General features: G+C 40.3%; 1 protein-coding gene across 2 annotated transcripts in view; it reads left to right on the plus strand.

Annotated features, from left to right (window-relative positions):
* Positions 1-25,396, plus strand: part of SOBP (sine oculis binding protein homolog) — a 112,731-nt gene that overhangs the window by 22,074 nt on the left and 65,261 nt on the right. For both annotated transcript variants that reach the window (XM_054630652.2, XM_054630651.2), the window contains exon 4: positions 1,983-2,134. In XM_054630652.2, the coding sequence (XP_054486627.1) occupies positions 1,983-2,134 (152 nt within the window). The remainder of the gene's footprint in view (positions 1-1,982; positions 2,135-25,396) is intronic.

Genomic DNA, 25,396 nt, shown 5'->3' on the forward strand with positions numbered 1-25,396 from the left:
TCTTTCAGCTCTCTAATATTCTTTTTTCATTTATGAGAGTTCCTCTCATCAGAAATGAAGGCTATTAGAAAGGTATCACTGGTAGATCTTCTCTTTTCCAGAGATAAAATGCTTCTTATCAGTAGGGGAATATATGTTACTGTTATCTGAAACAAGAGTCTGCTGTCTGGTTCCTTTGATTCAGAGGATCTTCTGTTGTCCTGGTACATTCAAAGGGGCAGGTTCAGTCTGTAAGGAATTGGTTTATTATGGTGCAAAAGTAGCTGAATCAGGGTGCCTTTGAAAAAGATAAGTGCTGCAAATGGCTCAGGACAAGAATGGGGGAAGAGCTCTAGGTCTGTGCTGGAGTAGTTGGCATCCTGGACAAGACCAGTGTGCAGAGAAAGTGGATGCAAAAATCACCACGCAGCACCCTGTGTTACAGCAGCCTGGCTGATGTTACAGCCAGCTCAGGGCAGGCTGTTTCACCCTAGAGATGGCTAGTGATAATTTCGGCCAAATTGCTTTAATTTCCCTTCATGTTCAGTATATGAAGGTGCTTATAATACTGGCAAATCCCACTCTAAAGGGTAAGTGATACAATACATTAAACACAAATCTGTGCTATAACTTGGCCTTAAATGTAGGTTTAAAGGTAGACAGTCTGATTAAAACTAAAAGGTCATTATTTTACATTGTAGAATTTTATTTGTAGCTGTAAATCATAACACAATTTGTGGAAGGAAAAAAGTTATTAAACTGGCAGTATTTATTCCAATAAGGTGAGTAAAATGCAGCACGTAGTTCTGAGTTATGATAGTGAGGAAAGGAGCCAAATCACTCTGCTAAAAATTAGTTTGCCAATAATTTTACAGAATGATGACAGCGTAGCTTCAAAAACAAATCCTTTATAGGGAAATAGGATGGCTGCATGACAGAATCTCTAAGCTATGAATTCTCCACAGCTCATGGACCAGGAACTGCTTTAACAATTAGTCTCCAGGGATATTTTTTCCCAGAAGTTAGACAATGGCTGCTGTCTGTAACTGAAAGGTCATTCAGTATCACAAACTGGACATAAGAACTGAAGAGTTCTGTGTTTTAAGTCAGAAAGATTCCTGCTAACTTGTTGACTTGATCTGTTTAGTAGGCTTAACTATTCACTGCTGTTGTCTGTGAACCTGAGGTGGGAGTGATGACCACAAAAGGATATTGCAAAAGGATATTTACATTAGTCTCTGTGGTATTTTTACATGCCAGAAGGCACACATGCCACATTTGTAACACATGTTAGAGAAGAGCTTGAAAGAGGCTTGTGAACTCTGCCTGAATTAAAATGTGACCAATGAGCATAATGACTGAAAAGTAACCTGGCAGATTTTGCCACAGTGCTGCAACTTCTGCCTTGTTTAAGTCTATGTTTCTGTGACTGCTGAATTCACACAAAAGTTCCCTGTTTCGTATGCTACTCATTTCAAAATAATACAGAAAAGGGGTGTTTTATGTTCCTTCTTATTTAGAAGAGGGCTCGTGTTAGAGACCTGCCTTGGTGCAGCACCTTCTGGCTGTGTTTTATCACCAGCTTGCTGAGCAGAGCATCTCAGGGACTCACTACAGCAGACTGTAAGTAACAAGAGCAAAACAGCAGTACCCACTAAACCTTCAGTCTTGTTTACTCGTTTAATAAAGAGTTGTGCGCTCTAAAGCGCACTAAAAAGTTCTCAAGATTTCCAGACATTTTCAGCAGTGCACAATTTTTGGAGTTAATCATCTTTTCCAGCCATTTTAGAAGCTTTGCCAGGCTGCTGAGTCTGGCTGGCACAGGTCACTGGCTGCCTGAGGATGAAGCTGGTGATCACAGGCAGGCACAGTTCTGCTCTCTGACAGTGAGGGAGTTAGCAATAAGATGAGCTGGTGCTGCTTGTGTCTAAGAGTAAGTGTGCAGATGTCTGAGGAAGGTGTTTGCATCTCATGTAAACATTGTTCTTATATTTTTGTTGTAGAAGATGATGTGTCAAATGTACAAATAATGTGTGCCTGGTGCCAGAAAGTTGGAATCAAGCGCTATTCCCTGAGTATGGGAAGTGAAGTGAAATGCTTCTGCAGCGAGAAGTGCTTTGCAGCTTGCCGAAGAGCATATTTCAAGAGAAACAAGGTAAGAGAAATAAGGAAAGATGTAACCTACATAGACATGGCTTTAATCAGGCCCAGCCTGAGTCTCATTTAGCATCTGATACAAACTCTTTTCTTTTGTTTTCTCTGTTTCACCTAGTCCCACCACTTTCCATCTGTATTGTCTGTTGGACTGTCAACCCTTTACTAACCTTCTTTCTTTCAGTTTCTCTCAGCTTGATACTTGGGTTTTGTGAGGGTCAGGAAATTTAAATACTAATAAGCATTAAAATAAGACTCTGAATTTGGCCTTAGAGTCTCAGGATACTTCCTACACATAGACAACTAAGAGGAAGTATCAGAGAAATAGAATAGAGAAAGGCTGTGTACGACAGTGCCACCAAGTCCCATGGCACTGGGATCATGGCCAGTTGGTAAATGCTTTTAGGGCCTAAGTCTCAGTCCCATCACAATACTGCACATCTTTTCACTGCTGCTAGTGAGCTGTAGTTTCATTCTTTAAAAGTATATAATTTTTAATAACTTATCATTGCTACAAAATTCAGACACTATTCAATTTTTGGGTTGGGGTAAGCAATGTTTGAACATCTAGAGTAACGTGAACACCCCTCCTACTCAATTTAAATTTAACTCCATCTAAAATTAGAAGCAATCCTAATATTGAATGTCTACAAAAATTGCTGTAATCACTGAAGCATGGTGCCTGAAAATGCCCTCTAGGTTACTTCAGCAGCTGTTTTTCCGCAGCAGAATTTGTAACATGTCATTTAAAGAAAAATAGAGAAGAAACCCCTCAAATTTTTAGTTGTTAAAAACTAACTGTATCCTTTTGGCGCTTAATAGTGTGAGCCTCTGGCTAACTTTATTGTCTTAGAAATGTTTATCATTCGTAAAACTCTTTACATTTTGGCTTCCTAAATGATGCCATTTACCCTCATCCTTCAGGACATTCCAAGCCTGTCAAGTTCAAACTGACTTCAGGTCTCTAAATCTGGTCTTTTACATCTGTCATGACAACCAATAAGTACATATGGTTTCTAGACTTAAGATGCAATGTTATAGCAAATTAACCTCCTTTATAAATTTGGGTCACATCATCCTGCCAAAAAAAAAAAAAAAAGCCTGAAGAATTAGGTTGCAAAAATCAGTAGAGTGGAATTTTAGTGGCAGTCTTGGAGAATCAAGCTCATAGTGTCTACTGGAGCAGACAGGCAAGTAAAAGTCACATGAGTATTCTGTGAAGAGTGTTGTTTACATTCTTTTTATCTAAAAGTGTAGAGGAGGAAAATATGTGCTCCTTAGATGCTCCTCATTTGAAAATAAATCTGCAGGGATGTATGTGCATGTGCACATGTTCACTTCTATCACATGCAGTTCTGTGTGCCTTACAGTGTGCAGGGCACAGTCCAGACACTCTGGGCTGACAGGATGCAGATCTCTGTCAGCTGATGCTCCTGTGACTTCCAGTCACAAATTTTCATGGATAAGATACTTCCTAGTAATGGAGGCATTGTCAGTGATCCTGGTTAAGTGGTCCTGTGTGACCAGAACTGATGAGTACCAGATAATTTGGGAAACCTTGGAGAGGCAGATGAAAGGACTTGGTGTACTCTTTCTCACCTACAGCTTAGATCCTGAAATAAGAGATTTAAATCTCCACTAAATTAAAATAAATGTGTGTTAACATCATGCATAGGTGTACTTCAACCTTCTAGTAACCCATTAGTAGTAGAATTCAGTAATAGTTTATGACCATGAATTTAATCAGTGAGGCAGTATATGAAAAAGTTCCCTTTTACCTGACTTACTATTTATTACCCTTGTGCTTTACTGGAGGCCTCCTTGTTCTTGTATTATGAGAGAGGATGAATTAGAGCTTCACATTCACCTTGGTTCCCTTTCCTACACCTCTGTTAACTTCTGGAAGATGCCAAATATTTCCATCAAGAAAGCTCTCTGTAGTCATTGTTTTGTATGTGTGTATAGACAGACAGACACACACATATACAAATATATACAAATAAATACATATACACATATATGTATATAAGCACAATAGATGTTCCTAATATTTTCATATGCCAGCATATCCCAGTGAAATGTCCTATTATTCACTAAAAAGGTTTCAAACTAACAAAATGCCATGTGGGAGGACTTGGCAAAACATGGTGAGAAAACATTATCATGTTGATTGGCTCTGCTTCAAAGCTAAGCCAGTGAGTTAAATTTTCTTTTTCTTTGGACCTGTGAAACCTGGAATTTCACAGGATTTGACTGAGCAGAGGAAATCTGTAGCTGCCCCTTGCATATATTTATGGCATTAGATAATCTGGGGACAGAATATTTAGGAAGTGCTGTTGTTAAATGAAGACAAGCGCAGTAGAACTCAGCAGACCCTCACGCTTCTGGTTTTGCACTTCACCTGTTAGTAACAGAGTGGAGTCTTGAGGAATAAGATCAAAAGAACCAGGATGCAATAGTTTCAGATTTAACTGCTGACCTTTGCTCTTTTACTGCTATTCCAACAGCGTACCTGTCTTCTCCCTGACTCTAATGCTTATTTATGTATTTTAAGGAGTTATGCCACTCTACACTTTCTCATTTTTCAAACAGAGGAGCAAAACAGTCACGTTTCACCTGCCTTATGCATGTTTTAAACAGGGATCTCTGCCACAATATAGTGTTGTATTACATTAAATATGTACAGCTGCTGCATTTCTGGGAGCTGATAGGACTTTGTGGTCACTTTATGTAAAGCTTGAGTTTCCTAATGGATCACGTTAAGCAGTCTTCCCTCCCTCCCCTAGATAAGAAGTGCTGTAATAAGTGCTTGCCTCGGATGGTAGGACTGTTTAAGCAGTAAAGAATTAGTTATCACTAATGCCTCAAAACAGCACTAAGTAATGCTGTGAATTATCCATCCCTGAATGACAATTGCTGTGTTCAGAATGAGTACTTTTGTAATCAGTCTAAGAAAAAAAATCTTTTCCCATACACAGGGCAAATGCACATTACAATGTTGCATGCCACAGATGCCCAGCTGGGAGAAGGCTTGGCATGAGCCCACCCTGAAGTGCCCTGAAAGGGCTCCACAAAGCCCCACGCCAGCTGGGCACTGGCTGCTCCCAACTTCTAACTCCTTCTCAGCCCTTTCCTGCACTAGGTTTGGCAAGAGCAGCAACACACTGGGATAAGCTGGTGCCTTTCTGGCCTTGACACCTTTGAACCCAAGGAGTTAAGTCTGAGGTGCCCATCAGGCTTTCCTGCCTTTTGTCCTGCTGGAGTCTTGTCTATTTGTGCTCTGGAAGCTGGGCCTCTGTATCCTCTGCATCCATGCATAGCCAGGGTTGTCAGGGAGCTTCATGCCTGGAATAGGAAGTTTGTAAGGAAGAAGTCTGGTGCAACCTTAAGTTGCTTTTCTTATAAGAAATGCAAATTTTACTCCAGGTGTTTTAAAGTCATGACTGTTCAAAATTTTATCAGCCAGCAGCCATGCCTTGCAAGAATAGAAATATGTATGTTTTGAAATTTTAAAGGCTCCTCCAACAGAATACACTTATCTAAATTGTTAGTGATAAATAAACAAAAAATTGAGGCTTTTACCCCATTCAGCAAAACCCAAAGCATTTAGACAAGATCCAATTTAGAAAGAAACCTAAAAATAACACCACTGCCACCCCCAAACAAAAATAACCCAAATCTGCATTCCTGCTCCTGTTTGTCCAGTTTGCCCAGTCAAATGCATATATTGTAATAATGTATAATATTGTATATTGAATATTGCATAATGACAACCTGTTGTGTAAAATAATACCGACTAAAAGGAACCATTGCTGGAAAAGCAAGCGTTTGGGACTAATGTAAGTAGTACCCAAAGATATAAGATTTGGATGCTTCTCAGATTTAATTTTAGAGGCCAACTAATACAAAGTTAAGTACCAAAGAGTCACATAAGGGCAAAAAGCACTAGACCACCAAGTTTCAGAATATGAAATTTAAAGGGAATGGTTGGACTCATAATTTGATCCAGTGAGTCTGAAGCTTGAAAAGATTAATTTTGAAATTAAATTGTTTGACTCAATGGGTCAGAAAACAAATTTATTATGACCAAATAGCCAAACACAGAACTAGAACTGACTTCAAAGAGGCTATAAACTCTGCTCACAGATATATTAAAGAGTAATTTACTTGTTTTGACTAAGGCTTTGGAGACATAGCGAGTGCAAGGTTCTCAGGCAGTATTTTATACTTGACCTTGTCCCTGCTTCAGACTGCCTCACAATTAGGAAGAAAGATAGATGTTTCTGTTTACAGAGCAGTCCAATTTCATTCATGCTAATAAACAAAAAGGCATAAATCAAAAAGTAAAAGTAAGCTACTCTGTAGCAGCAAGAAGATGTAAACAAGGATGACCCTTTTCTCCCTGTAAAGTGTAGTGATGGGCAACACTGTGTGTTAGTAGTGCAGACAGGGAGTAGTGCAGACAGGTTTAAGGTCCTTTATCTCATCTGTGTGTGAAAAATGAATGTGAACTATCAAATGGAGCTGTAAGAAGTCATAGACATTTATTTAGTTCTGAGTTCTGTTGCATTAGGAAACCCCTCACATTTTCAAGCTATATTTAAAGATGATAAAGAGCATGCAACGTCATATAGCTTTAGTGCTCTTGCCTGCATAATTTTTTTGTTAATTAATATCTATCACTAAGTGATAATATAGACATTTAGATACGAACATGTACTATAAACAGGAGTAAACAGCAACTATCATTCCCCAGAATTATTACTGAGGATTGTCAGAGAAAGTTCTCTTGATTTCAAGCTTAATTGTGCGGCCTAACAGCACATGAGAGATATTTAACAATTTCACTGTTAAGTCAATGAGTAATGGCAAAAAAAAAAGCCACTTTCATCTCTTCCTTATGCATCTACAAAATTTAATTTGTAAAGTGATCATTATTCATGGAAATTCAGAAAATTGCTTGGAGCAACTTGATGCAAATAATGCCCTGACCAAAAAAAAAAGAAAGCTTAGCTGTTCCTTTAGACTCCCTTTCTATAGTTGAAAAACATGGGGCTCTGAATAGAAAATCTATTTCTCCTAGAGATTTAACTTGCATTAATCAGGTGTTCAGAAAGGTCAGTGCAGAGCAGGTGTCCCACCATCTTTTCATACAGTTGCCCATATTTGGTTCTATGGAGCTGTAGAGAAAAGCAGGATTCAATAAATGGTTCACAAAGTGGCTTCTGCCGCTGCGGGTTTGCGTAGAACGTGCGTGCGTGTATTTGTGTGTGCACATCTGCGTGTGTGTGTGCGCCTATTGCCACAGCAGCCAATTGAAAAGGTTTCCTGCAAATGCTTGAAGGTATAGGGGAAAAAGACAACAAACATCTCCATAGCTGTGATTGCTTTGTTGAGACATAAATGAGCGCTGATGAGTGAATGCAGATGAGACGCTGAGTCTGCAGGGGAAACAGCTCAAGTGTGGGGCACAATTGCAAACTTCTTTGAGGAACTGGCTGGAGAAGGAGGGATAAGGAGAATAACCTCATTCAGAAGATGTTTTTAAAGTTTGTGGAGGGTTGAAGGCTGCATATAGTGACCAAGAACCTGGAACAGAGACTGAAATATTAAGAAAATCCTGAGGTGTGAAAAAAATGGGTGGTATTGGTCAGAAAGAAGATTGGCATCATTGTCTTGCTGTCATCAGCTGGCCTGGTTATTTACAGGATGCTAAACCCAGAAATCTCATAGAATTGCTTCCCTAAACCAGAGCTAGGATTTTTCATGATTAGAAGAGGCAAATGAAATTCCAAATTAACCTACTGAGCCCATCAGTCAGAATATCTCGCCACTCACCCACAACAAAGCAAAATGTATTGCCATTGCTAGCAATGAAATGGGCAGCAGCACCTGACTGATGCCACCAGTGACTTAATGAAGGGATCTGGCAAACCCAGCGTGCTTGTCAGTTTGTAAACTCAATGGACATTTTAATGTCCATCTGCTGCCATTTAATACTATAAATTTGAATCAAATTCCCATTGTCTGAATTACTAGCAGGTATCCAATCCAATTAAAAGGCGTGTTCACTTTTAATTTTAAGCACCATGTCACATTACATCAGTCGTGTTGCATTCTGGCCGCTTTGGTTCTATCAAGATGAATATGCTAATTACAGCTGCCTCTTGGGGGGCAGGCATTTGATTCAAACAAAGCTACCAGTTTATGCAAGGTCCTCACATCAGTTTTGGACAGCTTCAACGATTGCACTTTTCCTTTTTCCCAGAAGCAAGTTTTGTTTGCATACAGATGGTACAACAAAAACCACTAATTGTGTTAGGACTTGACTGGAAATGCTTTTAAGTTCCTTGCACACCGGGTGAATGCAGTTTAGAGCAATGATTTGGATTTAAATAGATGTTCTGGCACCTTGGTATTGGAGAAGTGAAAGAAGTTTCTACCTGCAGAGTGACTGAGGGAAAAATATGGCCAGTAGCCATTTTTCTGGTGGTTATTAAAAAGCTTTACTAAGGCTTTAAATCACATAGGGCGAATTTTTGAAGGGGAGAGGAGGACACTAGAGGATAACAGACATTTTCCTCCTTTAAAAAGTCTGGCAAGATAGACTTCATAGTCTGCATCCATGGCATTTTTACATCACCAAGGGATTTTTGATTAAAGAGTTTAAATCAATAACAATGATGCATTCAGAAAATGAGCAGATATAATACACACCGGTGCTTACTTTACCTCTCAACCCCTTTGGTCCAACCTATGTGAGCTGGCCAATTGCTCAAAAAAATATTGCTCTCCTCTGTTTCATGTCTCAGCTCAGGTCGCCTTAGATTAACCTTGGCTTTGTAAGAAATTAGGCACCTTTCAGCTTTGTTTTCACAGAATGAGCATCAAGAACAGTCCTTGTTCTGACAAAAGCTTAGGGTATATTTCCAAAGTGAATCTAATTTGCACAGACTATATTTGGTGCCACTCTTCCTTTTCCTAATGAACACATCAATCATTAATACTAATATGAGCTGGGCAAATAAAGAAATGCATATTAAATGTTTGTTCAAAAATATCATGACATTTGAATAAATTATTGCCTTAATGGCATCTGTTCATTTATCAGTCAGCTCATTAACTTAGGGAAATATTGAAAAGGAGGTTGAGTATTTTTTTCACTCTATATATTTTTATTTGAAAACCAAAATTAAGCAAATATGGTTTTCAAAAATGTGTTTGGATTAGGAACAATGTTGTGAGCAACACCATTCGTACACACTTCTGAAAGGGTGTGTGGAATACAGAAATTGGAATTAGCGGCGTAGTTTAATGAGGCAAAATTCCACCCAGGCAGGGTAGCATGGTGGGCAGAAGTTAAAAACCTGAGGGGCCCAGCTGAAGGTGGAAGGTAATTTCTAGTCCTAAAGTGTCTCAGGAGATGACATTGCTGTCACATTTCACAAGTGGCAAAGTAATTTGTGCAGGTGAGGCAGCAATTCAGTGGTGTTGCGACATTTCTTGTCAGCTGACAGTCTGTACTTAATCACTCTATTACACTCCCAGTGTGGTGACTTTCCTCTCCATCAGCCATAGAAATCTTGCAATAAATTCAAGGATGAAACTGAGTTCAGACCAAGGGAGTAAATCACATTGTCTATCTTTTTGGCCTCTTCTAGCCAGGAAAGTTTCATCCCTTTTAGGTTTGTTTGGAAACGTCTGCTGGTTTATGGGAAGATTGAAGAAACCCTTACACCCATTAACCTTGAGTCTGGCCTTGTGAGTTTAAATGAAGCTAGGAGAGGCCAAATGGATATAACTTATAATCTGCTGGATGAACAGGAAAATGTACTACTGGGGATTGTTAGTTGAAGTCAGTTTCTTGCCATAAATCAAGCCGTGCTCATTGTGCAGGTGTTAAACTTGATGGAAGAATGAGGTGGGTTTTATAGAGCAAAGGTCTGAAAATGTAAAATGCCTTTCCAGTAGAAGATCGTTTCTCCAATAATGTTTGATCACTTGGTGACCAGATAAATTCAGTTACTGGCTGTGCTCTGTCAAAACCCCAAGCATTTACAGCTCACCTATTTGAATTTAAGTTGAAAGTAAACATATGTTGTGAGTTGTCAGACTTGATGCAATTTTGTATCTAAAATAAATGTACTCATCTGCTTAGTAATACTTAGAAACAGCCATTTGATGGGTGTGGAGGTGGGGAACATGTGTCTTCAGATGTTTTTGGTTTGTTTGCTCTCCAGCCAAAGAAGCGGGAGGCCAGACCCTGCCTCTGTCACACAGAGGGGCTGGCAGAGATGCTCGGGCAGGAGCCAGGCCTTTGGCTGGGACGAGGGGGAGACGTGGCTCTGTTGCTGCCCATTTATTTCAGAAGCAGAGAAGAGCATCTCTCCAGCCCTTTTCTGGGCTTTGTGAGGGAAAGGGCCCTTAGTGGGGCATGGTAGCCTGGTGCAGCTTTCCTGGGGAGCGTGGGGAGTCACCAAGGACTCAACATCTCTATGAGACTGAGTGATTTTCCTCTTACCACGTGGATGGATGCAGCACTGCAGTGTCCTGTATGCCTGTGGCCCTTCTCTCCCTTGAAATTCACAGTCTCAAATGAAAAGGGAAGCCTGTTGAGTTAGAAATCAAACATCTCAGTCTCAATAACTCTTATTATTTTTAATTTAGCCCCCAGGCTTTTGTAGTTGTGGTGCACAGTGCTACTAAAAATTAGGTGGAAGAAAGCTCCTAGAACTAGAAACATTATTCTTAAAAGATTAATCTAGAGATTAAAGCAGTGCACCAACATTTAAATATTTATGGGGAGAAAGGTTTGAATTATTTCATTGTGTAGTGTTAAAATAATTATTGACTTTGGCTACTGTTGAATGGTCCAGTCTCATGCCTCCTTTTGCAGAAGCAAAATCTTGATATTTATATTGAAGATTGATATTTATCAATATCACTGCCTTGATAAGGCAGCTCTCTCTGAGTTTTGACTAATGTACAAGTATTAAAAGAGAAAGTAGCTGTACTACTGACTTCAGTGTGTGAAGGTGATAACTTCATCCTGAGGAAGAAGGACCAGGAGCTCTGAAAGAGGAGGTTCTGAAATACCAAGGAAAAGGGTTAAACAAGAAAAGGTTTAAAAAGAGGGAAAAAAGAAGCATTGAATCTCTCTGGAGGCTATTTAAGAACACCATATTAGATGCACAGATGGTATGTATACCTCTGAGCAAGGAAAAGTAGAAAGGGGAGAGTAAATCTGGCATAGTTAAGTGAAGAAGTGCATAAGCTTAAAGGGACACTGTCAACTTAAAAATCACACTTTTACTGGAAAATTTGTTACCTACTACTGTTACAAACAACACCTATGATTACTGTAACTGAAAGATGAGACAAAAAACTCCCTCTGCTTTTTTGTGTACTTTCTTTGGGCCTGATCCAGACTCCATTGGCATCAGCGGGTGACATCCCACTGCTTGCAATTAGCTTTAGATCAGGCCCTGTGCATATTTGCCCTGTACAATTGTGTACATGCAATTCAATTATTTACATCTGGTCTGTTTTCCTATTGTTTCTGTGGTTTTCACACAGCAAGAGAGGAAAAAACCATTTTTTTCCAAATTGGAAGTGTGGTTGTTAAATGATGGAAATGCCACCAGGGTCCTAGGCATACATGTAGCAGAAATACCAAATGTTTTGCCTTTTTAAGACAAAACACTTCCTTCAAGACTTTTGAAGACATGGTCAATCAGTTACAGCTAAAGGTTCCTGAGGTGGAGTGCAGAAATTATCTGAAAGGTGCAGGTACCAGGCAGCGTAGGAAATACAGAAAAAGTGTCTCTCTAGAAAAAAAAAAGCCACCTATAAGTCCCCTGTGCCTGTAAGCCATCCAGACATGGCTCTGACCTCCTCTCAAAAAGTGGAACAGCAGAGAAACGAAATTAAATTTCCTGTGTCTATCTTCACCGCAGAGGATGATGAGGAAATTCCTGTCCCAAGGACACTATCCACAGGAAATCAGAATGTGGCCTTATAACAGAAATTAAAGTCTCTTAGGATGAAGTTATGGACCAACTTCAGCAACTCGAGAGCAGTAAATCACCAGGAGCAGATGGTGCTCAGCCGAGTGTTCCTAAGGAAATAAAAGTGTGAAGCAGCAGAGATATTGACAAGGATCTGCAATATATCATTAAAACCAGCAACTGTTCCTGAAAATTTGGAAGCCTTTTGTATGGTGCTTAAAAAAAACCAAAACAAAAACAAAAAAAGAAAAGGAGACATAAGGTTACTTTCTTCTTGAGCACAGGAAATGAGAGTTCCTAAATAATTTTTATTTAATTTGCTTAACAGCAGAATAAAGTAACTCAAGTTAGGCATGACCTGGCAGGTAGTAACACTGTAAAGAACAGCTGGGATATAATTTTTATACATAGCAGCTTCTGGACAGAGATATTTAGGTAGTTATTTGGAGTCAGGATCATGTTTGCTGGATAAGATTGGTTGGTTTTGATGTGTTATTTGATGTCTATGGGTAGTTTGATGCTCTCCATGGAAGCAGTGAATGCAGCATACCTTAGTCCACATTTTCATAGGAAGCTGGACATTTAAATAAGAAACTGCTTGTGTTGAAAAGGACTCAAGTTTCCTGCCAAAATAAAAATTACTTTATAATGCTGAGAAGTGTTTTTGTATGTGGTACACAAAATTTTAATTCAATTTTCTTGAGAAAAATGAATTTTTTTTCAGGAAAAAATTGGATTTTCCAACAAAAGGCAGATACTCAATGCACAAACCCACAGAATCACATTCCTGGTTTCTGCAGTTGTACCACATGGGCAAGGAGTAAGAGATGAGTACAGAGGTTTTGCCCAGCAACCATGGCTAGTGTGTACACACGTACGGAAATCAGCTGAGAGAGGCAAATTGGAAGTTCTAATGGATTTGAAATTTAGTAAAGCACTTGAAATGGCATCTCATGAAATCTTACCCCCAGATTAATTCAAATTACTTTGGATATGAACACTGTCAAGTGGCCTGAAAACAGGCTCAAGGAATAAAGTAAAGGGTGGTGATAAAGAGCAGCATATCAGGTTGTGGATAGAGAAGTGCCAGGGGGACTTTCGTGAGGTTGGTCTTGTTTCATATTTCATTAATGATCTCCAGGAGAGAACAGAGAGCAAGTTCACAAACTCTGCAGCTGATACTGAACTTGGAGGAGTTGCAGATACCAGACAGGACAGAAAATACTTCTCTGGAGCAATTAGAAATAATGAAGAAATCAAACTTGTACTTTTCCAAAAGCGAGATATTGTGTCTAGGGGGGACAAAAAAGCAACCTGAAAAAAATATCCTCAGGTAATGAGTGAAGCTAGACAGCAGCCTGAAGCTGAGGATAGGAGAAGGGCAATAAGTTGGATGATGTAGATATAATGGTAGTTAAATGGGCAAGGGTCTGGGGTGATGGAGTGTTGGGGAGGACAGTTGGGTGGTTGCTGTAATGTGGACAGAACAAGGGGTGGCAAGATTTGGAGAGAGTTTGCGTATGCAGAGTTCAGTGATGAGACAAATCAAAGATGCTTTAGGGAATATGAAAATGTTAAGGCTGTGGAGAAGGAGGAGAAGGCTGGACCAGAGGTTCATCTTTTGCAGTTTTGATGTATAATTCTCTGATGTGTCAACACTTGTAGCTGGGGCCTGAAATGAGCTGGTTTGCTTGGGACTGACTAAGCTGGGAAAAGCAAACACTACTAAACACAGTAGCTGGCACTGGCAGGGGGATACACACACCATCCTCTGTATATTTTCGGTCTCCTGCAGAAATGAAAGGATAGCACGCTTGGATTCAGCAGGAGTTATTAATTCCCAAAAGTATACCACCCATTTTTAGACTCAACTGTTACAAATAGTTAAAGGCCTGAGTGACAAGCCACTGAAATAAACAGGAGTGCTCTGTTTGGAGTAGCAGTTGAACTGGTACTAAAATTAAATGATGTAGTTGCAGAGGTTTGTTAAGGCTGATTACTATTAGCAAAGTGTATAGCTAAACCAAGTGAAAGAGCAATAGAAACCAAATATCGTGCATGAGAGATGTTACCTGCCATGTCTAATAATACATCCTATAACTGTGTAGACTATAGGATATTTTTCATTCCTTCCTTCAGGTATTGGCTATTGTCAGCTGCAATTTGCCAGATGAGATGAACAAATGGGCTGATCACTATGGTGAGACCCATCTTCCTAATCAGAGTGGTTGCACTGCTGGCATAGCAAGCATGAAGGACGCTGTGACACAATCCAGATCCAGATTGACGTGTCCCATTTGGTTGGGCAAATACATAGCTGGTGTAAACAGGCACAGCTTTATTAAAATAAACGGGGCTGCATGGATCAGCAGTAATTTTGGCCCAATGTAGGAGCTGTAATGGCTCCATTTAGTTCTTACTGGGTCTGCAGGAGCAGTAGGTTTGGTATCATCTTACTGGGGAGTTTTTTGTTAATATCACTCAAATGAAAATGTTTTGTCTCACTTTCAGTTATTCTCAAGTCTCTCTTAACAATTTTCAGCCTTCATAATGCAGTTGTCAGGGTCGCCACACTGCTCTTTTGGAGTATTTTGAAAATGTCAATATTTTCTAGTATTTGTTGTTGGTGAAAATATGGAAAGTGTAAAAGACTTCTTATAAAAAGACTAAAGCAGTATGTGAGGTTGTGTTCAATCTCACACAATAAGGGCTGTTTTTAAAGAAGGGTCATGTAGAGCTCTAATTCATTATATCTGGACATTTCAGCATAAAATGTGATGTGTAGCAGCTTCACTATGCCTAACTTATCCAAAGAACAGAGTAGAGATATCACAGCATTTCACCTAGTTTGTAAGTTGTTTCCTAAAATTGATTTCCTAAAGACAGCTTACAGCAAATGTGGTTATTTTGAGCATTTTATTTCTTCAGCCTTGAATTTAGGTGTGAATAACTCAATACAAATTTCAGAATAGAATATGCAATAGCATGCTGACCACCAGTTTCAAAACAAAGGAAGCATTTTGGTCTTGTGAGTGTCAGGGGCAATATTTCCACTGATGTCAGTAGGATAAAAACTGAATCACAAACTTCAAGCTAGTGGTGGTGTTACAACAGGAAAAACAAGGAATTTGATATTTGTGCTCTACAAGTATAACTTTTTGCTGATGAAGCTGTATAAGGTATTTTAAATTTAACCTAGTTTATATTAAATAAAATAAAGCTCAGGTGTGCTGCAGTTAGGCTGGATAGCTCTTTATCCTCCAGTAGCCCAGGGCAGGGAGGTAATGCACATTTTTCCTCCTTTACCATTCTGTCTTGTCCTTTCCCTTGCTTTATAATATGGAACCTTTCTAGCCTTCACAGTACAGCTACCAAACTTTTAACCTCTCTTTGGCTATATCTTCCTACATTTCCTATCCTCTTTCTGCATTTTCATTGGTGAGGCTAGGATAAGGTATGGAATTTTCTGTTCCCTATTGTGTTCTGTATTTGCAGCATGTCTTATATTGTCCTAAGGTTATTGTCTTAGGTTGCTTTTTTTCATTGAAAGGTACCGAGGAGAGGAGATTCTCAGTTGTTTTTTCTCTGTGCCCTTAATGGGGTTTAACTTACCACCCCATTAAACAGTCATTTATGTGCAATTGTGATTGCTGGAATGTAGGTTGCTATTATTAATCATCTTTCCATTCTTGCTGTTACATTAATCATGTGAGGAGACATGGGCGTAAGTTTGGATCCAACAGGATGACAACTTCTTGTTCGTGGTGATCTGAAATTCAACCCGTGAAGCAAGGAATGACTTTTACAAGTCATTTTCATGTTTGCCAGTTTTGAAGGCAGCTCTGTGCCATTTTGCAGTACTCCATGCTAATTATGACCCGTGTGGATTTAGGGATTTCATGAATAATACAAGAGAAGCAGGAGCAGTTGGGGAAAAAAAAAACCACCCGGTTTCACACGTTGTTTGTGTCAGGGCTTGGTAATGGATTTACCCTCAAACAGAGTCAGCACTAAGAAGACATTCTGGCTTGCAGGGCCTCACACTGTGCACGCAGGAGTCATTTCAGTTTTGCACGCACGGCGCTCTGGCTGCTCTCCCTTTGTTTCCAAATCGCGCGTGCTCTGCCGCATACGTGTGCCCTCCCATATTCCTACAGGAAATCTACTTTCACGCCCAGGAGGGGAAAAGTCTGGCATGTTTGCTGCATGTTCCTTCGGGAAGCAGGCGAGCAAAGAGGACGGTACAGCTGTAGACATTCTGCACGGAGATAATCAGTGCCCCAGCAGGAGCACCTTCTCCACACAGCTGTACAATTCCCTTTGCTCCCTAGAAGGCACTGCACCCTACGTGCAGTTTCCAAGCTACATTTAACACAATTGCCCATCAGCACTTAGGAAGCAGTTACCACAGAAACCCAGCAGAGACCAATTAGTCACATGATTAAATTAATTAAAATAACCCAGGGTATCTGCCATCTTGCTTCTTTCTGCTATGCATAGCACATGACCCAGGCAGAGATGTAATTGGGTAGCATTATTGTGCCTTTTAATCCTAGAATCATCTTCATACTGTACTGTAGGTGGTCTTTGATTTTTCCTTTTCCACGGGTCTACATAAATCCCCTCCCAGAGATCCGTCTTATTCCCCTGCTGCAGAGACGCTTTATTCGTTTTCTGGAGATCTGTGTTATTACACAAAAAAAATTCTCCAGCCCCCTCAATAAGCCAAGTAGTATCGAATTTACAAAACATCAGATTTAACAACAGCAAGATTTGTTATGTTTGGGATAAGAGGATTTGGAAACATTTTGAATTGCACAGCTAAGACTTTTGGAGGTCTTTAATGACAGCTCTAACAATACTTGCCAGGGAGAGCTCTGTAATATGTATTAGCACTTGACCTGAGAATTGTAAAGCACTAAGAAAAGACTGTATGTTGTGTCTTCATTTCACAAGTAATACTGTTACTGCAGTGGGGCGCATTTAAGTGGAACAAGCTGTCTGCCTTGTAATGCTTCTTCCTGGGAAAGGCAGGCAGTTTGGTTTCCTCCCTCGCTTTTGAAACCTAGAAGCACACAGTCATATTCTAACTTAGTAAATCAGTGCTTTGTCCTTGGTAGTTTGGCTGCCCTGATAATGGCATCCCCGAATATCCATGTCAACTAGGGTTTTCCTCTATTGTGTCAGTGTCATACTTCTGCACGCACACAAATCATCTCTACCTGAAGCGGCATAAAACACAGAACATTGCAATTTCCATCTCATCTGAGATTTGCCGGTGACTGCTCTAAGGCTACCTTGATCCATAGCACCAAAAGAAAAGAAAAACTAATACTATTTCTGGCCCCAGAGTAGAGAGCAGCTTGCCTCTCCAAAGCAGATTCCATACAAACAGACTTGACAAAATAGCATGCATAAATTACACGGCCCTGATGCGTTAATTCGTGCCTAACAGAGCAAGTGGCAACAACACTACATCTACAATGGGTGGGTATAAGATGGAAGAAATGAAGTCTGTGGGTTAATGTATAAATAATCAACTGTTACGGAATTTGCAAATATTATGGAAGAAAACTAGCAGGTTTTGCGTGTGCTGTATTGCTAAAGTGCCGTGCACAAACACATTTGCCAGGCTTAACTGGCTCTCAGTAGCCTGTCAGGAAGGATGTGCACGTTTGGCAGTGCTCAGGCACAGATGCTCAATATGAGATAGGGCCTGGTTGTGAGATGAGGTCTCTATCTATCAGAATAATGTCAGTGGCAAAAGTGAGCCTCCACTAAGTCATAGCACACTTCCTGAGGTTAAACAAGCCTTGTGCCAGGTATAATGTGGGTCTGTGGTTTTATAGACATTATCCCCAGCTGGCCAATGTCCCCTGCATCCAGAACACATGCATGCACACACACAAATTACCAGGCATAAGTGACACCAGTGCTCTGAGTGTTTCCATTTTTCTTGTGTTTTCTTGTCATCATTTATATCATGTATCATGGGCTGCTGCAGTGTGCACAATATCTGTGAAAAAGTTGACTGTCTCACTGTGTTTAATTTTGCTATTTTTGCAGTAAGTGACAATAGGAACACTGGGAAAGAAATTCTCCATGGTATCACCCTGTTTTACACTGTAGTAGTCCCATAGACTTTGGTTTAATTATGTTCCCTTAAAACTGAGGTTAACTAGAGACAAAGCTGGTTGAAAGATTGTAGGTGCAGCAGCCATGTGCTCTTGTTTCCAGAATTAAAAAAATGTCCCATAAATAAACTCATGAAAAGAATCATAATAAGAAAGCTTTCTGCTCTGTATTTAAAGTACTGTTTCAACAAATCTGCCTGTGAAGTTCTCAAAGCTTTTCTTCCTTTATAATACAGAAGAAAATTTTTTTTCAGACTAGAGTGAGGAAAAGTTTTGACTGTGTTTTCTTGTCATGCTACATAAAATACACGTGTCTGAAAGCAGAGAACAGGCTCTTCTGTAACAGCTAAAGTGACAGCAAAAGCTGAGGTGGCTGTTTTGAAGTCTCCAATATAAATAGGAAAGGAAGGGGTTTTCTTTGATGTGCAGGAGCTCTGTGTTCTTGATACAATTTTCTTGCTATGGTTTCTGGCTTCTCTCAGGGAACAGACAGGCCTCCTTATCTGAGTATTACGGAGGAGTGAGTTGTGATGGAAATATGGGTCCCTCTCCCAGCTGTCCTTGGAGTGGGGTTCATAAATGAGAGAGCAGAGACTGAAGTGGGTCAGCACATATCTCTGTGCCATAGTTGCATTTGGGAGGGATGTGCCAACCTCTTCCCAAACCAGGAGGTAGAGCAATTCATAGGGACCCCTCTGAGGTACAGCCACTGCTGCTGGAATGTTCCAGGAGCAGACAGATTAGAGGTAGGGATTGCAGAAAACAGAAGCACTGGAGACTAAAGGACATAATGTTTTGATTGTGAAGGTATCAGGCAGGATCAGCAGGATTTCAGGCTTCCTTTGTAAAAAGGTGAAAAAATTATATTTGGCCTCCTTGAAATAAGAAAAAGGGAGGATATAAAAGGAAACTTGATAAAGTGCAAGCAATTTTGAAATAACTCTTGTGAGTGAGTGGTCCAAACACACAGTGAATTGCATGTGAAAATAAATGAGAGCAAATCAAGATAGCAAAATGATTTTGGTGGAATATTTTCGGCTTACCACAATAAGCAAAACAAAGAATAAAGAGCTGTATCATAACAATCTGATTTTCCTAGATGTTGTAAACACCTCATCTTCCAGGAAGTGTGATGGGGCTTACAGCTAGACATCCACACCTGGGAAAATCAGGTCATCTTTAGCCTTTAGTTTGAAGGCAGGCTGAAGTGAATAGGAAGCTTGAGCTGAGTGGCAGTAAGTGATAAGCATTTGGCGTGCATGTTTTTAAACAGGAGGAATGGATAAAGCATGTACTCCTGAATCATTTATGTATGGATTTTTTTTTTTGTGTGGTAGAGGACACTTAAGGTAGTCTTCAGGGCTTAAGTAAATAGTCTAATGCATTGCTTGAGAAGAAGTGCCAATGAAAGAGAAATTCAGTGCTCTCTCAGTCAGGAAGAAGGTAATCTAGGTGATAGGAGGTTAATTTTAGGGGATTCCTTTTTGAAAGAAATCACTGCTGCTAGTTCAGAAAGAACTGGTGAACCCTCAGCAGTCCAATATCCAGGATTCATCTATTCCTAATCTCTCCACTCATTTGTATTCCTAAAATGGCTCTGACATTGAACAAGTTAGGGCAGAAATAACCTCCTGGAGGTCATCCAGGCATTTCCCTACAATGCAGGAGGGTTTGTTTAATTTAATCGTAGTCTATGATCATAGTGTTACTAGATAAAAGCATATAAAATATCGTCTGAGAGACTGTAAGGAGGTACTTCTCTTTTAGTATATTTCAATAGCTTTCCTCAACTCCTTGAAGTTCAGAAAGTTTAAAAGAATAATGACAAGTTCACAAACTTTCCTAGATTGTGTATAGAATGTGGGGTTGAATTCTGGTCATTCTAATCAGTTTGTCTCCAGTGATTTCAATAGAGTAAGTTTGGTTTTTTTTTTTGGAGCAGCTGTATTCACAAGTGGACCATTGCTTTAAGCATGTTACTATGAAGGATGTTGCTGGTGTTCTTGATTGGAAACAGCATACAATTTTGGATAAATGTCAGGTGAGAACTATCTAACTAAAAGCTGGGAACAGATTCCTAGTCAGCTGGGATAAAGGAAGGTCCAGGTGATTTTCTAGTTTAGACATATTCAGCTTGTTCTGAGGCCATTTGGATAGGATCCAGTTTCCATATCCTCTGTGGCTTGTATTATCATTCAGGCTTTATTTGAACTGGAGGAGGAGTCATTCTGCTGATGTCTGTTTCTCAAGAATTGCTTTGTCTGAGGGCCCAACACTTTTTACTTCTCTCAGAAGCATTTCCATTAGTCTTGATTTCCTGTGTCCATCCTCATCTCCCTCCTGCCAACAGCTTCTGATTACTCCCTTGACTTTCCCTGTCTGTCATACCTGCTCTCTGTACCTGCCCTTATGGACCCCAGCACTTCCTACGTGCCACTGACACCTACTGTGAATTCCACAGGAAATCACAGGAAAACTCTTTCTAAATTCCATATAACTAAGGCTTTTCCCCTGCCCTGGAAGCACTACCTTGTCTTTTAACCTATATTTATGCAAATTCCTTGTGCTAGGAAGCTGTAGTAACTGTGTGCCTGTTGCTGCCCTGATATTGCCAGTAGATTCATAATACAATGGCAGCACAACGTGGCTCTGCCTCAGAGGATGACTGCCACTGCAGGTGGCAAGGGGCAAATGCCAAATAGGTAATGCTTTTATGAATGTGCTTTCAACAGATTCTTAGTGGTGTTATTGTTTTCTGTAGAAAGACGACTGGTCCCCATGAGGAACAAACAGTGATTCATGGGAAAATTTTATTTTATGAATGTGGTCTGTGGATTGTCATGCCCTTTTTGCTCTCCAGCTGTCCCTTTTGCTTCCCTCTGGTCCCAAGCACCACGACTGTCCTTTTCACAACTCCTCCAGTCTAAATCCTGGCCCCTTTGAAAGTCAAAGGTGGAAGTCAGTTGCAGAAGGGCAGGATTTTAGCCCAGCCACTGAGCAGATGCCAGTCCCACGTTGTAGAGGGTGTGTGTGGCTCTCTCCTGGGGTGAGGCAGCAGTGTAGCAGGCTGAGTTAAGGGAGAGCTTGCCAGCAAGAGGAGAGGCTGAGGACACTAAACCAAGACATGTCAATGTTGTTATTGCTGCTTTTCTGAGCTGCTTACAACACTGCGTGCTCCTCTGTCAATTCCACTCAGATTAAAAACCATGATGGAATGTTCCTTTTTGGGCTTCTGAATGAGAAATCAGAGGTTACTTAGACACCTAATATGTATCTGAAAAGATAAGTGTTTTTTCCCCCCTCCTTTGAAGAGTATTGCAAAAAGAAACAGTTGTCATGAACTATCTATAAAATTGTTTCCTTCTCAAGAGAGTTTATTACCCTTCATCTTTCATCATCCTAAGATATTTACAGGTAGCACCTTCATTACCTTGAACATTCCTGCATGCTTGTATGGGCACACAGTGCACAGATGCTTAGGAGAGAGTCTCTTTAGTGCCCAAAGACAGGGTATTCTCATTTACTGTTTTCATTTCACTGCACCAAGCTGTGGAGCTGCAGCATAAGCAGCTTCGGACTTACTCAGCCTGTGATATTCAGCAACACACAGAGTTTTGACTGGTCACATTACGTGTCATGTTAAGAGCCTTTTGTCTCCATTCAAGCTTTCTGAAACAAGACAAATTATGATATTTTCCTGTTAATTTCTCTTAATTTCTTTCCTTAATGAGTTTCATTAAAATCAAAGCTTCCGGAAGACTGAGCCATGACAGCTGTCTAAAGACTGTTTCACTTGCTATGGGCTGTTTGGGCTGAATAATTATTTCAGCTTTGTGAGGATTATTTCTTTAAATAAGAACAATGATTCTCTGTTTGGGAAGAGGAACAAATGCTTGGAGTGGTGCAGTATAATTTCATAGCTCTGTCTTGTAGTATTCGATGGCTTTAGGAATACCTGGGAAAAACACATCTCTGTCTGACATGTTTCTTAATGATTTCACTTAAGGATACAAAGGCAGCTATTTCAGCTGGCAAGAGAGAGAGGGTTTTGGCTTTTAATGAAGCAAATCAATTCTGCAATAGAGAGAAGGGCTTATTCTTTGCTCTTGCATTGCTGTGAATATGACCCAAGAAAGAAAGAAAAATCAAGTCTTTCTGGCTTACCATTCATAAAATATTCCTATAAGTTGCAGGACTGATATTTTGATAAGATAATGGCAAATATTTCAGTTATTTTATGTTACCAGCACTGTAAAATCTTAGAGATGCATTGTGTTTTCCACAGCTATTGCAATTAAAAAGACATGGCTTTTACAAGATAGTTCAGCTTTTTTGCTGAACTGACCAATTTTTTTTTGACATGGAAATTCTTAAATCAAGGGGTGGGAAGATGGGAATTTTACAGTAGTACACTACTTCCCAGTCTGAACTGGACACTCACCACCTGTTTTCACGAGCTATTGCACCAAATTCCTTGTCAGAGTTGCAGAAAACCCGGCTGGTTTGACGGAGCTCGTGTTCCTATTGTGAGTCTCAGATTTCAACACCCAAATAGTAGATTTTTGTTTGGGGAAAGTGAGCATACTCTGAGATTTAAGGACACCTTCTCAACTTCCTAAATCCTTGTTCCCTGACCCCAGTGTCTAATCCTCTGTCCTTCCTGGTGCTGATTTTATCACACTACTCTTATTCCTTGAAGAATAGAGGCTAGTGACCTCTGCTTAAAATGAGATTGTAGTTAAGAAAGTGGTTATTTAGAAAAACAGCACCTTCTTGTTTAACAAAGGAATTCTGCATGCTCTATGTGCTTCCTGTGTTGACCCAGATGGATCTTGTCCCTGTCAGTGTGCCTGGAGAACGACCAGATGCCTTCCCACCTCAGTAAGAATCATCAGGGTAATGGTCAAGAAAGCCTGACATGCAGATTTTTTATTAGCAGGAGTGAAAATCTTTGAAAGGACACAGCTTAATTTTTGAGTCACAGGTTGATTTTATAAGACAGACAGCAAAGCACAACCCTGTCTGGCCTCAGAAAGCCACTGTTATAATGGAAAACAAAGCCGAGTGTATCTGATGTAGTAACAGTCAAAGGAGGAGTCTTTTGGAACTAGTCTGAGAGAGCAGTCACTGCCTGATGGATACTCAGGACACAGTAGGGGTGAAAGGGTTTAAGGTAATTGTGAACTGGCCAGCTGACAGCTGAAGATCTGCAGTGAATTTGCAGCTTGGACAGTTTCACAGGGAGGAGCCTCTCCCACCAACAAACAGCTGTGTATCAAGCAGAGGTGGGCTTCTGCCACTTTGTTTTCCTTTCTGATGGAGAAGAGCTGTAGCAGTCAGAGAGGTGCATGCTCTCATCAGGAGAGGAAAGATGCCCACAAAGGCACATGAAAGCCAGGTGAGCCCCTTCCTCCAAGGAGCACCCATAAGGGGAGCCACCCTACAGGAACACCACATCTGGGCAGCTCTGATGCAGATGGGCATTTGTAACCTGTCATCATCCCAGCTCTGGAATGAGGGAAAGTGTTTCCTTTGCTCCTCTTGCCAAGCCTGAAATTTCTGAAAGCACAGGACAAAATTAAGCAACCAATTTCCCTGGGGAAAAAAAAAAAAAAAGGACCTTGTTTGCTTAACTTATACCAGGTCTTCTGAAAATCCAAGCTAAAGTGACTTTGTTAGAGGGAATTGCATGGGCTCTTGACTCCAACACTGTTGTATAAATCCAGAATCACACCAAAATTTCCTTCTGTCATGTCTTAATTACTGTTGTGATGTCCAGTATGGGAAATTTCAGCAAGAAATTTCAGTTCCTCTTAAAACTTTCCTCTGAAGAAAAATGAAAGAAATAAATGAAAGGAATGAATGAAAAATATTAGCATTGTAAAATCAGTCACAATTAGACACTTTTCCCAAGAGACATGCTGTCTTTCTGGTGAGTTGTTGGTTTGTTTTGCTTCAGTTCAGTTCTTTGCCTCTCTCTCTTTACTGTTTGATGATGTTTTACTGCAGAGACTTGATCTCCAACCATGAAAGCTATTTCAGATTTGCTGAGAACCCCACAGCTTCTGTGCCCTGGGAGCCTTGGAATGAAAGCCTTTGAGTGCGTGATGGGCTTGGCTCTGCCACTTTCTGCTCCGTAGCTAAAAGTAGCTGGCATAAACATTTGCTGCCTTTCTTATTGAGTGGCAGCTTTTAGAAATCAGCCCATCTCCTGCATGTTACATGTAGCAAACATAAAGGAGCTGGGTGCTCTGTTATCAGAGAACTGTAGTATGGTTTGTTTTGGAAAGAAATTTCAAGAACATCCAGTTCCAGCTCCCCTGCCATAGGCAGGGACACCTCCCACTAGACCAGGTTGCTCAGGGTCCAACACCAATCTGGCCTTGAACACTTACAGACAGGGAAGGGGCATCTGTAGCTTCTCTGGGAAACCTGTGCCAGTGCCTCATCACTCTCATAATAAAATTTCTTCTAATAGAATTTCTTCCTAATATCCAATATAAACCTACCCTCTTTCAGTTTAAAGACAATCCCCTCTTCACATCCAAGGGGATACCTTTGGAGGGATGTTTAGAGTTTACACAAGTGTTGGTCACTTTTTCACATTAATTGCACTGCCCAATGCCCAGCCTGGCAGACAAATCCCAGATTTCTGTGCTTTCAGCCTCAGTGGGAGAATCTGGAACCCAGTTACTTTTAGCATATATTGTGCATGGATGTCTAGCTGCCTCTCAGTGATGTGGGAGCACTTAATTGAATGTAATCCATGAAAGATTTATTCTCCTGATCAGCTTACTTGTGATTTTAGACTCATCAAATTCCAGCTGTTGCTTAAATTCATTCAGCCATCAAGCCTGTCAATTTTTTTTGTGAGTATTCCAGGTCTGTTCCCTGCCACAGCCTAGATATGGGTCTCCTATTAGTCTTTTTGCATTTAAGTCAATCCAGAATAACACAGGTTTTCCTGGTGTGTATGGGGATGAGCAAGGATGTGGGGAAAAAAAAAAAAAAGGCGCAAGTTCATCTGATCTAGTTGATCCAACAAAAGTAGTTTAGAAACTCCTTTTCTGTAGAACTTCTGCTTCCTGCAGTCATCTGTCTACAGCAACAAGCACCTGGTGA

The sequence above is a fragment of the Agelaius phoeniceus genome, chromosome 3, assembly GCF_051311805.1.
Source record: "Agelaius phoeniceus isolate bAgePho1 chromosome 3, bAgePho1.hap1, whole genome shotgun sequence".
Classification (NCBI taxonomy): Eukaryota; Metazoa; Chordata; class Aves; order Passeriformes; family Icteridae; genus Agelaius; species Agelaius phoeniceus.